We start from the raw sequence: 17,868 nt of genomic DNA, 5'->3' as shown, positions 1-17,868 counted from the left end.
GGGAGGAGGAAGTGAAAAATGAATACAGCAGATATACAGTAGGTGCTGAGAAAAAAAATTCAAAAATATCCAATTTGTTTACAGTGCACAGTTTAGTGAGGGATGCTGAAGAGTTGTAAAAGTGGGTGGAACTCCACTTTAAGTAAAAATGAGTAACTCCACTTTTGTTAAGAAAAAAACTTCCCTTCTGAGTGATCTATGTATATTGTAGGGTTTCTAACAAACTTTGTTGCAGATTCCTAGCTTGTTCTGAAAGAAATGGCAGTTTGTCTCTGTCCATGTGCAAATCTGTATGGGAGTGGTATATTAATCTTGGCAGGGTCTGCATTCCTTTTTCGATGTGATTTCTCTTTTAGGAGTATCTCGCCAAAAACGACATTTTTGTTGCAAGTGATGCTCGATCTGATTTGTATCTTAGTGCAGGCTTCTGGGGAAAATCAATGGGTCAATCGCACAAACAGGAAAAGACATTTCTGGGGCGTTCCAGAAACCATTTGTGTACAGAACGCTTCCAGGTAGCCATATTGCTTTGCATTTTTTACATAACGTTACAGCACTGCAAATTTAAAAGGAAAGGTAATTTTTAATATTTAACTACAATATGACTAACTGGGTTGTTTTTACAAGGTCCCCTCCCACTGCTTCTAAAAGATTCAGCAGCTAATGAGCCACATGGACCGCTTTCATGAGAGAGCCAGCTGTCGGCTGAAAAATAAAATACCGGGGTGATGGCTTCAGCCATTACCCCCTTAAACCGCTGTGTGTGTGTGTGTGTGTGTGTGTATATATATATATGTGTGTGTGTATGTGTGTGTATATATATATATATATATATATATATATATATATATATATATATATATATATATATATATATATATATATATACATACACTCAATGCTGTATAAGATACAGTAAGTACACACACACCTTTCTCATGTCCATGTGTTTTGTATCTATAGGGAATCGTTATTTGTAAAGGCATTCTACAAAGTTCAGAATGGATGTAATTGGAAGCTGGATGCTGTAAAGGTTTTGTTAGAGCAGGCTGCTGTGCCCCATCATGCCTCCTAATTATACCCCCATCTATTTCCAGAGAGCTTTTTAAAGAGACAATGTTATATCTTGCATTTGTTTGAAGATCTACAGGAATATGTGTAACTGTTCTTTTCTCCATTCAGAGACATTCTAATGCATCACAGTCCCTTTGTGAGATTATACGTCTGAGCAGGGATCAGTTGTTACAAGTGCAGAACAGCCCGGAACCAGACCCTCTGCTGGCCACGTTAGAAAAGTATGTCTTTTTAGTTCTGTATGTTTTAATTTTAAAAAGAACATTGTGCTTTGTGTGCATTTGTTGGAAGCTTGCCCAAATGGGTAATGATCGGTGCTGATGAAGCTATTTTTGATGCACAAAACTTTGACTCTCATGGTTACTATGCAGTACAGTGGCAGTAATTCTACTTTTAGTTTGACAATAGCTCAAATGGCACTCTGGGGGCAGAAACTTCCAATGAGATCCATGCATTTACCTTGCTCCCCCAACCCCATATGCATGGTACCTCCTTGTTACTACATCTGACTGAGTTTCATTTCCCTAGATTTCAGAGCTTCTGCTACAATTCAGTCTTCCAGGCTGCACCTTTTGAAATGGGAAGCAGGACATTATGGCTGACTGATTTTAAATGTTGGATACCATGGGGTCAATTTACTAACGCGTCCCACATGCGATAAGTAACGTGACTCATTGGCATAAATTGTCACATACGGTAAATAATCCATTTCACAAAAAAGTATATATAAATTTTTTTTTTTTTTTTTATCACAAGGGCTTTGCTGGCGATATTTCATGCGGTATTTGTCAAACAGCGTGGGGATTACTTTCTGAATTAGGCACAATCTTTGTTTCTGAATTCAGTTCTGATCCCTAACTATGATTGTTTGGGGTTCATTATTATACAGGATTTATATAACGCCAGCAGTTTACGCAGCACTTATAACATAAGGGCAGACTGTACAATTACAATACAGTTTAATACAGTAGGAATCGAAGGCCCTGCTTGATGGAGCTTATAATTGCAAATCTTGGGTTTTGTTTAAATGTATTCTCTGCTTCCCCCTCCTAATGAGTGTCATTAGAGATGCAGAAGTCTAGTCCTGCAGTTACATGGTTATGTCTGCGTTTCTGTCTTCCACTAACATTGTAGGTTTGTATTGATGGTTTACATTCCACAGTGAGTGATTAAAGCGGAATTCCACCAAAAAGTGGAACTTCTGCTCATTTGTCTCCTCTTCCCCTTCGGTGCCACAATTGGCACCTTTCAGGGGGAAGTCCGTGCTGCGGCCCATGACGTCACAGCGGGGCTCCCCCCTGACGCCAGGCCAGTAGGAAAGGAATGGGGTCTTGCGCATGTGCAGTAGGGTTCCTGGCGTGAAGCCGTAAGGCTACACTGCCGGATTCCCTTATCTGCAATGGCGGCAGCAGCACCCGACAGCTGATGGAAACATCAGCAGCTGTGCCGACATCGCTGGACTTTAGGACAGGTAAATGTTCTACTATTACAAGCCAGCAGCTGCAGTATGTGTAGCTGCTGGCTTTGAATTTTATTTTTTGGGCAGATCCCTGCTTTAATGTATTAACTACTACGAATAGTACTACTATGGCACAGATGCAGAATGTTTAAAATTTTTGGTTCTGATTTTTTTTCCTCCTGATCCTTTTTATTTTTAGGCAAGAAATTTTAGAGCAACTATTATCAAATATATTTTTAAAAGAGAAGAATGAATCTGCAATTGTCAGTGCTATCCAAATATTGCTGACTCTGCTAGAAACCAGACGGCCAGCGTAAGTGGAAATCTAACCTCTTGTTTCCATGATCTTGTGGTACTGATTTTTCACAAAGGAGACTTGCAAAATGATAGTTTAGTTGAAAAAAAGACACAAGTCCATCCAATTCAACCCACAGGGAGAGAGGGGGAAAAAAACACAAATTGAAAACCTCTTATATACAAAATCTTCTACCCACGGTTGATCCAGAGAAAGGCAAATAAAAAAAAGCATGATCCAATTTGCTTGAATCTGATATTCCCTGAATCAGCGCTGTCTATAAATATTAGCATCCGGTTATATTTTGTGCTTTTAGGAAAGAAACCAGGCTTTTTTTTTTTTTTTTTTAAACGATCACAGCTGGACAGGACCAGCTCCTGAGGAAGTCTATTCCATATTTTCACAACTCTTACTGAGAAAACTTTTCCATATTTGGAGCTTAAATCTCTTTTCCTCCCGACGTAAACAGTGCCCCTTGTCCTCTGCAATGACCTTAAAGTGAATGGCTTTGCCCAGTACACTATATGGACCACTTTATGTATTTATACATGGTGATCATATCCCCCCTTATTTTCCCCTCCCCATAGTTGAGCTCCTCCATGCCTCTTATCAGTTTAGTTGCCCCCCTTTGCACTTTCTCCAGTTCCCCAATATTTTTGTGAACTGGTGCCCAAAACTGAACTGCATATTCCAGTAGAGGTCTTAATGATTTGTACAGGGGCAAAATTCTCTCTCTCTCCCATACCTCTTTTTTGATACAAAGTATTTTTCTCACTTTGGAAACTGCAGCTTGGTTTTGCATGCTATTAAGCTTATCTACCAGAACACCCAGATTGTGTCCACCATTGATTCCCACAGCTGTACTCCCCCCTAGTATGTATGATTGTTTTGCTTGCATCTATCTAGCAAGGTTACTTTGCGGTATAAGCAAGGACGCTGAGACCTCTGGTGTGTGTAAGTGTGCTTTTACTGAACTAAATGCTGTACATACAAAACTATTACAATATTAGGAATACAGTACAAGACAGACAGATGAGATCTCTGTTGACAACTCGGGCTTCTTCTTTTGGAGATCGGGTGCCTTCTTCTTGGTTGGTTACAGATGAGTGTTTTGGTGTTGATGCATTATGGAGCCTCCTGGTCTTACAGACTGTCCTTGGTTCTAATGCATGACGAAGTTTGTTTTTTATGTGTCAGGTTATTTACCATAACCAACTAACAGACATCTCTGTAGCTTTCAGTTTGAGACTATAGCTATAGACAATGGACTGTTCAAACTGTCAGCTGAACACAATGGTATCTACGTTCCCATTGTATCCAACAGCATTTGTTTGAGAAGTATCCATTCAAGCCAAACCTGTTGTTAGTCTGATTTCTGTTTCTATGACCAACTACTAAACAGACTGTCCTATGTAATGGTATGTCTGATATAAAATGGTCCTATAGTTTAAAACCCCTTAGCACCGACCGTACGCACATATGCGCCCTCGTTTAAGGGGTTATACCGGGATGATGCAGGCATCATCCCTGTACCGTTTTTTAGAGCAGGCAGTCGGCTCTTCAGGGATAACAACTGATGCGGCTAAAAGTCGCTCGGCTGTTATCCCTGAGAAGTGGGAGGGGACGTCCTTTTGCCGCTCTTCCCGGGCCTCCCGTCCCACCGGGAGACCCGAGCCAAGATCCAGGACTTCCTCCGGCTAGAGTGAAACTGGAAGGAAGCCAGAAACGGTCTCCTTTGTGTAAACACGGAAGCAACGTCACTTTCGGTTTACTCGGCTGCCAATGGCGCCGGTTTAAAAAAAAAATAAAAATTTAAAGCGAGCTCGCGCAGCAAAGAAAACTGACATGTAAGTCGCACCCGCATATGTAAACGGTGTTTAAATCACACATGTGCGATATTGCCGCAGTTGTCAGAGCGTCAGCAATAATTCTAGCACTAGACCTCCTCTGTAACTCTAACCTGGTAACCGTTATTTTTTTTTTTTTTTTTTGCGCCACCTATGGACATTTTGAGGTACCGTAGTTTGTCGGCATCCACAAGTGTGCGCAATTTCAAAGCATGACATGTTGGGTATCTATTTACTTGGTGTAACATCATTCACATTATACAAAAAAATTGGGCTGACTTTACTGTTTAGTTCTTTAATTCATGAACGGGTCTTTTTTCCTAAAAAAAAAAAAAAATTGCGTTTGAAAGACTGCTGCGCAAATAGTGTGAGATAAAATATTGCAACAATCGCCATTTTATTCTCTAGATTCTCTGCCAAAAAAATTTATATAATGTATGGGGGTTCTAAGTAACTTTCTAGCAAAAAAATACAGATTTTACAAATGTCAGAAATAGGCTTAGGCATGAAAGGGTTAACAAACGTCACACAATGATGCATGCATATTCTTAGCCCCCCAAGTGCATAACTACATTTATCAACATTAAACCTCATTTGCTGCATAGTTGCCCAATTAAACAGTGCATTGAGGTTGACTTGAAAGTTGGAGACTTCCTGTAAGGACATTATTCCACTGCATAGCTTGGTGTCATCTGCAAGCACTGAATTTGTACTTTTAATCCCAGACCCTATATTCTTATAAATTAAGTAAGGATCCCAACACTGAACCTTGGGGTACATCACTGATAACCTTAGACCTTCCAGAGTAAGAATCCTTAACCGCTACTTTCTGAATTCGGTCTTTTAGCCAGTTTTCTATACCAATGTGCCAATATTTTTGAAAAATTCTACGATCTCCACTGCTACTCCTTTTGTCTAAGGTTTTGCTTACGGTCTTTCATGAATCCATGCTGTCTATTGCTTTTTAAGTTGTTGTGTTTTTTTTTTTTTTTTTTTTTTTTATATATTTTTTTCTAGCCAAAACTCATCTATGTGATCTTTAATTAAACCCTCTAGTATCTTCCCTAATATAGAAGTTAAACTAACAGCTCTGTAGTTACTTGGTAAAGACTGGAGTTATATAAACTGTGTCTTCAAGTACTGTATAACAAATAAGCTGGTACTAAACATGAGCTGTAACTAATCTGGTTATCTTCAAGTAGATCTGGATATCCTGGAGTACCTTTTTAATATGACAAATACATCTTGGCTGCCATTTTCAGACTTCTGGACTATATATGTAATTTTCCTTATATATAATGTGTCCTTGCTGATATTGATGCTTTGTTTTATTTTACAGTTTTGAGGGTCATATTGACCTGTGTCCACCTGGTCTCAATCACTCCGCATTTTCAGTTAACAAAACTGTGTTGACTGCTATTCAGGAAAAACTTCCATCCTTTCACCAGCTACTCCTGGACCCTCCAAAAGTAATTGCGCTTCCTTACTATGAGCCAACTATGAAACTGCAGTCGCCCTTTATCTTTTTTATTTGATGTAGTTGTGTGTCTATTGACCTTAATTGTTAGGCTTGGGGGCCCTTTTATTATGGAAAGCTTACAGTAAAGTATGCAGTGGTAGTTCACCAGCAAACCAGGAATTTTCTTAAAGATGGAAATCCAACATTTCATATTCCTGATATGTGCTTGCTGTCCCATGTGCTTTTATAAAAATGTATCCTGTTTTCTTTTGTATTCCTTTTGTGTAAAGTCCCTGGTGTTCCTGTCAGTCCTTCTGAAGTCATTAAAACAGACCACACTTTGCATGAGACCAGTGTGGTCAGTTCTCTAGCTGTGCTGAGAACTTGGCTTGCTCTCCTCCAAGTGATCAGACTTGTCCTGACAGCATCCCCCCCCCCCCCCAGCCATTCACTGGGAAGATAACCGTGCTGCTGTTCCTCCTCAAACTCCTTATGCAGCGGAGAACAGCGATTTGTGTGAGCACGTGTATAAAAAAAGAAGGTATTTATAATGTGAGATGGGTGAAATTTTTGATCAAGAAAAATTGGAACTCTGGCCTGTTAACAAAATGTCTAGGTTTGATTAAAATTCACTGTCAGATACTTCCTGGAGTTTGGATCCTCATTTTGGCTTGTATACTTTTAATCCCTGAACACTCGCTAGTATATTGACCTTTTTGTGGCCTTTTATTATTATTATTTAGCGCTTTTAAAAGGTGTATGTGTGTGTGTATATATATATATGTGTATATATACATACATACATACATACATACATACATACATACATACACCATATTCTCTCCTTTTTCATTGTCATCCAATTGTTTTGTTTTGCATTGAAATAAATGTGTAAGCTCCCTGTTTCTGTCAATTCAAATTTACCTGTATCTGCGTGGTGCTCATAAGTTTACATACCCTGGCAGAATTTATGATTTCTTGGCCATTTTTCAGAGAATATGAATAACACAAACTTTTCTTTCACTCATGGTTAGTGTTTGGCTGAAGCCATTTATTATCAATCCGCTGTGTTTACTCTTTTTAAATCATCATGACAACAGGAACTACCCAAATGACCCCGATCAAAAGTTTACATACCCTAGTTCTTAATACTATGTATTGCCCCCTTTAACATCAATGACAGCTTGATGTCTTTTTTTGGATGAGGCTCTTTATCTTCTCAGATGGTAAAGCTGCCCATTCCTCTTACCAAAAGCCTCCAGTTCCTGTAAATTCTTGGGCTGTCTTGCATGAACTGCACGTTTGAGATCTCCCCAGAGTGGCTCAATGATGAGGTCAGGAGACTGAGATGGCCACTCCAGGACCTTCACTTTATTCTGCTGTAGCCAATGACAGGTCGACTTGGCCTTGTGTTTTGGATCATTGTCATGTTGGAATGTCCAAGTACACCCCATGCGTAGCTTCCTGGCTGATGAATGCAAATGTTCCTCCAGTATTTTTTGATAACGTACTGCAATCATCTTGCCATCGATTTTGACCAAATTTTCCTGTGCCTTTTTGTAGCTCACACATCCCCAAAACATCAGCAATCCACCTCAGTGTTTCACAGTAGGAATGGTGTGCCTTTCATCATAGGCCTTGTTGACTCCTCTCCAAATGTAGTGTTTATTATTGTGGCCAAAAAGCTTAATTTTGGTCTCATCACTCCAAATGACTTTGTGCCAGAAGGTTTGAGGCTTGTTTCTGTGTTTGGCATATTGTAAGCGGGATACTTTGTGGCTTTTGCATACTGATGGCTTTCTTCTGGTGACTCGACCATGCAGCCCATCTTTCTTCAAATGCCTCCTTATTGTGCATCTTGAAACGGACACACCACATGTTTTCAGAGAGTCCTGTCTTTCATCTGAAGTTATTTGTGGGTTTTTCTTTGCATCCCGAACAATTTTTTCCTGGCAGTTGTAGCTGAAATTTTAGTTGGTCTACCTGACCTTGGTTTCGACAGAACCCCTCGTTTTCCACTTCTTCATTAGAGTTTGAACACTGATAGGCATTCTCAATTCCTTGGATATCTTTTTATACCCCTTTCCTGTTTTATACAGTTTTCCTGCAGATCCTTTTGACAATTCTTTTGCTTTCCCCATGACTCGGTATCCAGAAACCTCAGTGAAGCACTGGATGAAAGATGCAAGGATCTGTCAGGAGTCCAGACAATCATTGACCTTTTAGGCCGGGTTCACACCGGTACCACAAATGCTCTGACATTGGGAGCTCATGACGTGTGAAAATCAATGTTTCCCTATGGGAGCCGTCTTAACTGGTTTGACACAAGTCGGTCCAACTTTGAAAATGCTCCCTGCACTACTTTGGTCCGACTTTGATCCTACTTAAACCCATTGAATATCACTGAAGTCGGATCACCGTCTTAACTGATCCGGCATGCGACTTGTGCTCTGATCTTGAAGGGCAACTCCATGCCAAGTTTTATGCCGTTAAAAAAAAAAAAAAAAAATTGGGTTCCCCGCTCCAAGAGCATACTAGGCCCTTCGGTCTTGTATGGATTTTAAGGGAGCCCCCCCACCAAAAAAACAGCATGGGGGTCCCCCCAAAATCCATACCAGACCCTTATCCGAGCGCACACAGCCCGGCAGGTCAGGAAAGGGGGTGTGGACGAGCAAGCGCCCCCCCCCGGTCGCATGTCTTCAACAAGGGGGCCCCCCAGATTACAGCCCACTACCCTATGTGAATGAGTATAGAGTACACTGTACCCCTACCCATTTACCAAAAAAAGTGTCAAAAATAAAACACATGGTTTTTAAAGCAATTTATGAAGGCAGCTTCAGCCCTTCTCCGGCTCTTATGCCTCTGTCGGTTCTTCTAGCCCTCTCCGGTACTTCTCCCTTTGTCCGCTGTCTTCTGTCTGTCTCTGCTGGGTCTTCTCCGCTGTCTTCTCATTTTTTTTGCTGGGTCTTCTCCGCTGTCTGCTAGCCCTCTCTGGTTCTTCTCCCTCTGTCCGCTGTCTTCTCGCCGTTTTCCCGGGTCTTCTCCGCTGTTTTCTGCCTCTGTTTTGTTCTTCTGATGTTGACTCAACGCTCTTTTCCGCTCTAATGCTGGGTTCGCGGTGCGCCCCTAATTATATTAGCATGGGGTGAGGTCACAGGGTGATGGCGGGAGAGAGTGTCGCGTCAACATCAGAAGAATAGAGGCAGAAGACAGCAGAGAAGACCCAGCAAAAGAGCGAGAAGACAGTGCAGAAGACAGAGGGAGAAGAACCGGTGAAGGCTAAAAGACATCAGTGGAGAGGGAGGAAGAACTGACAGGCAGAGTACAACAGCGGAGGAGGCAGAAGAGCCAGAGGGGAGTCAGAAGAGATGCCTAAGCTGCCTTAATAAATTACTGCTGGGTTTTATTTTTGACTTTTTTTTTTTTTTTTTTTCCTCAGGTGAATGGGTAGGGGTACCCCCTACTCATTCACATAGTGTAGGGGGCCGGGATCTGGAGGCCCCCTTGTTAACGGGGGCTGCCAGATTCCGATAAGCGCCCACCCTGACAACCAACGGCCAGCGGTTGTCGGGAAGAGGCCCTTGTCCTCATCATCATGGGGACAAGGTGCATTGGGGTGGGGGGGCGCAGTGCCCCCCTGGCCCCAAAGCACCCCCCCGTGTTGAGGGCATGCGACCTGGTATGGTTGAGGAGGGAGGGTGTGCTTGCTCATCCCCACCCCCTTTCCTGACCTGCCAGGTTGTGTGCTCGAATAAGGGCATGGTTATGGGTTGTGGGGGTTCCCCTTAAAATCCATACTAGACCGAAGGGCTTGGTATGCTCTTGGAGGGGGAACCTATGCCGTGTGTGTGTTTTTTTTCATTTTGCGTGGTGTTCCCCCTAAAGATTTATACCAGACACAGTGCCTGGTATTGGCGGAGATCAAAGTCTGATCCCTGTTCATTGAAGTCGGACTTCAAGTTGCAGGGCAAAGTTGTACGACTGTCGTGTCATACCAGTGTGAACCCAGCCTAAAATACACAATAATTACAAGCAAACAGATCACAGGTGAGGATGGTTACCTTTTTTTAATAGCCATTCAAACCCCTTTTTGTCAACTTGTGTGCATGTTATGAGGCGAAAATCACCAGGGTATGTAACCTTTTGATCAGGGTTATTTGGGTAGTTCCTGTTGTCATGATTTAAAGGGTAAACATAGTTGATGATAAATGGCTTCAGCCAAACACTAACCATGAGTGAAAAAAGTTTCATTCATATTCTCTGATGACCAAGAAATCATAAATTCTGCCAGGGTATGTAAACTTATGAGCACAGCTGTACATCAGCTCACTCTAGCGTTCTTTATCATCTCCAGAGTACTTCACATGAACTTAGTGTTTTGTGCAGAGTACACAATTTGTGTGCAAGTGAATTTTAAATGTGCTTTTTTTTTTTTTTTCTCTCCTTTTTAAGACTGATGTCATGAAGACAACTTGGGGAGTCCTAGATCCTCCTGTAGGAAATACTCGGTTACATGTTATCAGATTGATAGCAAGTTTACTGCAGACAAATACGCACAGCATTAATATAGAGTTAATTGAGCTAAACACTATAGGAGTCATTCTGGTAAGTGTCCATTAGTTTTGTGTTTAATGAAAATATTAAGATGTATTGAGCTGAATGCAATTTTAACAATGCTTACATGCTTTGATCTCTGCCTGTTCAAAGGCACCTAGTGCATAGCTTTAAATGTAACTGTCACTTGATGTAGGTATCATTGTCTTGGTCATTTTAGCCCTTTCTACCTACATGTCTCCTGGTATATACTATATAGTTTTGTTTTTGTTTTGTTTTTGTTTTTGTTTTTTCCTTTTTTCCTTTTCAAAGACACACAAATGCATGCAATAATATCAATTTGAGCCACAAATTCTGTGCCAAAAAGCTAACAGTGTAATGGGAGAGTCAGGGATGGGAAAGGGAAGGAGGAAAGGAAGGACAAGGGCCGGGATAAACATGGGGGGGGTATTTTAGCCTCCCGACCCTTTAAGGTGTTTAGGATGATGGGAGGCGGGGCAGGGTTTATGATCGTGTGAACACCGTGATTGGCTGTCACATGATTAGAAACTTCTGCTCTGCTTGCCTAGGTAGCGTGGAAGTGGGAGCATGCACCTGTCAGAAATCTGTACCCATTCCCAGGGGAAAAAATATTACCAATGTTGAGAGAGGAGGTGATGGAGAAGGATGAGCAGAACTTCCCTTTTTAAAGTGAAGTTCCAATTTAAAAATGTTAGCAAATGACTGTAGCTTTTGTTCTTAGTGTGTTACTTGTGAAAGAAAAAAATGAATAGTTGCTGTCCTTATTCTAGTGCTGCTAATCTTGGCCCTGTTGCAAAGTTTAGCTAGCCAGTGTTTTCTGCATTCAATATTTTCTGGTGGTGTCGGATACCTGGTCCCCTTTTTGCATGCTTTTAGTTCTTCCCTTCGGCCACTGTATCACTACAGGGAACAGTAGTGATTCATGTATTATACCACCCACTCCATGCTTTTGGTGTGCACCATCCAAATCTCCCCCATAAATGTAATTGCTTGTCACTCTCCAACCAAAACAGTAACTCCAAATATCATAAAAGTGAAAATGAAGAACCACCAAATGTATAAGCTGTTGTATTAAAAATTCCCTTATGACCGGTATTGATAAATTCAGGCTAGCCCCAAAAATATACAGAGCTGAAAAAAAAACCCCTCCGTGATCCTTGTTGCACAAGATATACTTGTACATATACACACTGGCCACTTTATTAGGTACACCTTGTTAGTACTGGGTTGGACCCCCTTTTGCCTTTAGAACTGCTTTAATTCTTTGTGGCATAAATTAAACAAAATTTTGGAAACCTTCTCAGATTTTGATCCAATTTGACATGATAGCATCTCGCAGTTGCTGCACGTGTCAGTTGCACATCTATGATGCAAATTCCACCACATCCCAAAGGTGCGCTATTTGATTGAGATCTGGTGACTGTGGAGGCCATTGGAGTACAGTGATCTCATTATCATGTTCAAGAAACCAGTGATGAGATGATTTGAGCTTTGTGACCTTGTGCATTATCCTGCAGGAAGGAGCCATCAGAAGATGGGTACACGGTAGTCATAAAGGGATGGCCATGGTCAGCAACACTACTCGGGTAGGCCGTGGCATTTAAAGGATGTTCAGTTGGTACTAAGGGGCCCAAAGGGTGCAAGAAAATATCCTTGGTTGTAACAAGTGGGTTTTTGAATTACTGTTGCCTTTCTATCATCTCTAACCAGTCTGCCCATTCTCCTCTGACATCAAAATGGCATTTTCGTCCACACAACTGCCACTCGCTGGATATTATTTTATTTATTTTTTTCTGACCATTCTCTGTAAACCCGAGAGATGGTTGTGTTAAAATCCCAGTAGATCAGCAGTTTTTGAAATAGACCAGCCTGTCTGACGCCAACAAACATGCCACAGTCAGTCTATTTAAATCCCATTTCTTCTCCATTCTGATGCTTGGTTTGAACTTCAAGTCGTCTTCACAATGTCTAGATGCCTAAATACAGTGAGTTTCTGCCATGTGATTGGCTGGTTAACAATTTGTGTTACCAAGCAATTGAACAGGCGTACCTAAAAGTGGCCATTAAGTGTATATTTCAAAACACAATGAACCTCCAAAACAGATGTGAAGCCCTATAACCACACAAGTATATGTCTAATACTGTGAATAACTAAAAATGCAGTTCAAACAATATAAATGTGAATGATTAATCTTTATCTACATGTGTGCAAACAAATCGGGTTTCCTTTTTTCTTAAAATGTGTAAAAAAAAAAAAAAAAAAAAAAAGCCCAAGAGTAGCACAATCACTGCTTATATAGACCTAACCTCACTAATATTTGTTGCCAAACTCAAAATAAAACAAATCTTCAGGCTCGGTTCAGCGAATGCACTGCATGTTCCCGCATCGCGTGTCTCCTGGCGGCAGTTCACACTGCCCTATGCGAACTGCTGGGAGTGTCAAAAGTTAATGATGGTGTTCACACCCATGCAATCCGATTTCTTCTGTGGACCAAAAAAGGTCCCGTGTGTGTTTGGTCCGAATGCGATGCAAATTCAGCAATATTATCTCTGGCTGAAATCGCACAAAGATCACATGTGATTTGCACTGCATTGAACCAGTGGGAACCGGCTCTTGCAGTGTAATACTATTAAAGGAATCAATTTAATAAGCAACTATACTCAGAGGCTAAAAAAAAAAAACTCCATAATAGACCAGTATGGTGTTTTGTTTGGTTACTTTTCAGTGTTTGATACGTTCTCATCAAGTATAAATAAGCTACATGGAGGATCCGACAGCTGCATGATTGAGGTCGTCCGAGGGATGTGTCATGCTTGAGAGTTTTGCAACATATGTGAGGGTCTCTATAAGCGATGGTGCTTTCGACACAATTGTATGAAAAAGGAAACCTGATTTGCTTGCGCAAAAGGGGATGAAGAATATTCATCAATCATGTTTGCTTTGTTTGAACTTCATATTTTGGTCATGTATACATGTGTGGTTATTGGGGTTCACATCCTATGTTTTTGGATATTGTGTTTTGAGATATGTATATTTTACGTGACCGGGGTCACTGAGGGTTTTTTCAGCTCTGTATATTTTTTGGGACTTGCCCAACTTTATTAGTAATAACTTGTGGGTGGAACCACAGAGTGCATTGGGTACCAAGCATTCGACAATCCTGGAAGTGTCAGATGGTGCTGGAGATTTTTGCACCAGCTAAGCCCAGACTGAAGACAAGCAGCAGGGCAGGTCAGTATTTATCCATTGGGGACACAGTTATTTGGATACAGTGGGGCTATATTGGCACCTTCAGGAGGTTTGTAAGAGGCCAGTCAGGCTGAACCACTGGGAGCTACCTGACTTTGCACTGACGGGCACATTTTCAAATTTCCCACTGCTGCCAGTTTACCATGCTACAGATTAAGGATGGGGGGGCAAATGCTCATGTCATCTAATTGGTGTATTGATGCATGCAATCTGTTCTTTTCTGCCATTCAGTATGAAAGAAGCACCTTCTGCCCTTTTCACTGCCCTTCTGCAGTGGCCAGCTTCTTTGGGTCTAGTTGCTTTACAGCAACATGGCTTCACTTAGATATAGCGAAAACAGTCCTGCCACAGATGACCTCAGTTCATCTTCGCTTGGTGGTCCTGGGGACCTTTTACTTTGAATTTCCAGGGGGGTGGGACCCTTAGTGTATTTTTCATCTGAGTTGCCCTCACATTCCATCGGGTAAGGCAGAATCTCCAGGATCCTCAGCTTCTTTAGGAGGCACCTGCTACCAGTCTGCTCTTTGTGCCTTGTATTCACCCTAGTGCCCCTTTCTGGCATCCCAATTGCTAGTGCTTGGTAGACCTCTGCTATAATTTCTTAGTTTATCGATGGACACAGCGCCTCCTTAATATTGACCATTGGGTTATATCCCCTCTGCAGGAGTAGGACTAGGCAAAACATAAACTTGGCTACGCCTCATGGGCCACCCTCAGTCAGTATATAACCCCCTACCTGATCTAGGTATTTAGCTTATTCATTTTTTTTTTTTTTCTGTCTAGTCAGGACCTAGCTCCTTGCTAGGATCTTTTGGTCCTAGCAATTTATCTTTTTCTCCTGGGAGATCTATAATCAACTGCCCTGCTGGGTGACGGGCAGGATAATCTAGACTCAATGTTCTCCCCAGTCCAGCCAGCGAGTGCGTGCAGACCGCAGCTATGTGCTAGGTCAGCCGCGGCATAGCCTCAATGGATGGAGCTTGTCTGAGTTAAGTTTGCAGGGTCGCATATGACTGGACCCTGGTCTGAGTCGCAATGTCCCCCTGGCCAATAGACCCTCACTTAATTTGCGAGGGTGCTGTGTGGAGCAATACCCCGCACCCGTGGAAGAGGGCAAGTACAGTCCTCTCTCCTGTGCAGTGTTGGAGTGGACACGGGTACTCTCCAGGGATGTTCGGACCTGCCTGCTGGATCTCTCAGTTAAACTGGGTTCCCCCCTATCTCCCCTCCATCCCCCCTCTGCGAATGTTCACTGAGGGGGGACTCGTATGCTGCTGTGTGTGCTGCCTTGTTAGTAAGGACTGCAGTTCCTGGAGTCTGGTGGGGGTCCCAGTGCCGAGGCTCTCCCCTCCATTCTGCCTCTGTGGATGTTCCGGGTGGGGGGGGGGGCTTGTGTGCCAGTGTGGGTACAGTACCTGGAGGGGGTTCTAATGCAGGGAGTGCAGCGGAGGCTTCTGTGGACTGAACGATTTGGCAGTGTTTGGCAACCACTTTCCCTTACTCTTGGTCTTTGGCCAGCGGCCATGTTGGTGTAGTCTGTGACGTCACGGCACCCATTTTCCCTTAGTCCCGGGATACATACTTAGGCGAGACACTGGCTTGCTGAGTGTTCCAATTTGGCGTTCTCCAGTCTGGTAGTGGTGAGTCCCTGGGGTTCCCTTCTGTTTACTAGCAAGTACCTTGGGTAAAAGGTGGTTTTTTCCTTTGCTGCTCCACGGTTGCAGCAGCAAAGGAAAAAAACACTGGTGGACGCACTTGTTACTGTGGTGTGCGAGACTTTCAAAATGGAGCATGTATCTGTCCCTTTTGATGCACACGCGGCACCTCGTGCAGCTAAGGGGTTTCATTATCTGCCATATTTTGACAAGTTTGTCTATAAGGAGTGGGGGCAAAAAAAGCGACCTTTTTGATGGTCCCTAAACTATTTGCAGTATGTTACTCCTTTGAGGAATCTATTTTTAAAAAAGTGGACCAGTCCACCAGTGATGGACCCCCTGGTTTCCAGGTTGAATAAAGCAGCCATGATTCCAGTAGAGAATTCCCCGTCCTTTAAAGACATGGCCGACAGGAAAGTGGAGTCTGCGGCGTGCACCATGTTTTCTGTGACAGGTTCAGCAGGCGACTGGTCCTGGCCTCGGCCCTGGTATCTCAGACTTTAACCAAATGGGCCAAGCTTTTGCGCCAAGGTCTGGGTAATGAGCAGGTTCCTGCTGCTTATGTTGATATGTGATGCATCTTTGAGTGAGGCTCCCATGCTGTCCAAACTCTGTTTCTGTGGTAGTAGTTAACACGTGCTATGGCTTAAGAGCTGGTCGGAAGACCAAGCCTCCAAGAAAGCTCTCATTGCCGTTTTCAAGGCGATCACCTATTTGTGGCTGCCCTGGATAACATCACTAAGGGTGTCACAGGGGGGAAGAGTACCTTCCTTCCACAGTTTAAGAAGGAAAAGGGGCCTTGTAAACATGGGCCTTCCTTCTCGGCCCATAAGAAATAATTTCCGGCTCCTGGAACTGCAGACAGATACGGTGGTTCTTCGTCCCTGTCCATCGTTCCTACCTAAAGTGGTCTTGGACTTCCATTTAAATGAGGACATTGTGTTGCCATCCTTGTGTCCCAAGCCAGCTCATCCCAAGGATTTTGGTTTGCATACCTTGGATGTTGTTCGTGGGATTTGTGTGTATCTGGCAGTCACGGAGTCCTTTCGGAGGTCAGACTTGCTTTTTGTGGTTACACAAGAACCAAGGAAAGGGTTGGCCACTTCTTTGTCTGTCTGATCCATTTGGAGATGGTAGCCAGACGGTAACTCATGCCTATTCTATTAAAGGTCGGGTACCTCCTTTCCCTGCCACGGCGCAATCTACTCGGGCGCTTAGTACTTCTTCGGCCTTCTGTTTCTCAAGAGTCAGTATCGCAGGTTTGCAAGGCCGCCACTTGGTCATCAGTGTATACCTTCACTAAATTCTATAAAGTAGATATTTTGGCATCTGTGGATGCTTCTTTTGGCCATAAGGTTTTGCAGGCTGCTGTTTAAAGAGGGGGTTCCCTCTTGAGGTGTGTTTTTTGTTTAAATTTTGATTTCAGATGGGGCTCCTGTAATCCGGTTATGGGTCCTGTTTCCTGGTTAGTAGGGCTCTTGTGTTTTAGCCTTGGGTTATTTTCCACAACCCTTATTTTTTTTTTTTTGGCACTGCTTTTGGATGTCCCACTGGTCAAGATTAAGGAGGTGCTGTGTCCATCAAACTAAGGAGAAAATGGGATTTTTGTACTCGCCGTGAAATCCATTTCTCCGAGTTCATTGACGGACACAGCACCCACCCCTCTATGGAGTTTTTGATACTTCTAATACTGCTTGCTACTAAACTGAATACCTAGAGTAGGGAGGGGTTTATATACTGACTGAGGACGGCTTATGGGGCTTAGCCAAGTTTTTGTTCTGCCTAGTCCTACTCCTGCAGAAGCGATATAACCCAATGGTCAAGATTAAGGAGGCGATGTGTTGTTCGATTAATTCGGAGGAATGGATTTTATGGTGAGTTCAAAAATCCCATTTTGTGTTAGATTTTTTTTTTTGCATCCCTGACATCTGCAAGACTAAGCTGGGGTGTTGCATATTTATTCGAATAGCTACCTATCACTGATGAGCAAGGCTGTGAATCTCAAACTTCATCTAAACACATCATGCTGTGCATTTTGTCCACAGCACTCCACAGAAATTGATCTCCTAAAACTCAAACTACTAACAGCTAAAACCAATGGTCATTATTCCGTACTCTTACTCTTGGACCTCTCCGCTGCCTTTGATGCAGTTGATCACCCCCTCCTCCTCAAACTCAATTTGCTTGATATCCATGGCTGTGCTCTGTTGGTTTGAATCTTGCCTATCTCACCGCACCTTCAGTGTCGCTTACA

The 17,868-nt window shown here is 42.7% G+C and overlaps 1 protein-coding gene across 6 annotated transcripts in view; it reads left to right on the top strand.

The window, feature by feature from the left end:
- Window positions 1–17,868, top strand: part of PPP6R3 (protein phosphatase 6 regulatory subunit 3) — a 145,430-nt gene that overhangs the window by 67,056 nt on the left and 60,506 nt on the right. For all 6 annotated transcript variants that reach the window (XM_073604576.1, XM_073604575.1, XM_073604577.1 and 3 more), the window contains exons 8-11: window positions 1,183–1,295; window positions 2,733–2,846; window positions 6,015–6,144; window positions 10,587–10,739. In XM_073604576.1, coding sequence (XP_073460677.1) covers window positions 1,183–1,295; window positions 2,733–2,846; window positions 6,015–6,144; window positions 10,587–10,739 — 510 coding nt within the window. The remainder of the gene's footprint in view (window positions 1–1,182; window positions 1,296–2,732; window positions 2,847–6,014; window positions 6,145–10,586; window positions 10,740–17,868) is intronic.

Source organism: Aquarana catesbeiana, linkage group LG11, assembly GCF_042186555.1.
Source record: "Aquarana catesbeiana isolate 2022-GZ linkage group LG11, ASM4218655v1, whole genome shotgun sequence".
NCBI classification, from domain to species: Eukaryota; Metazoa; Chordata; class Amphibia; order Anura; family Ranidae; genus Aquarana; species Aquarana catesbeiana.
This window is presented reverse-complemented; position numbering and strand designations above follow the sequence as displayed.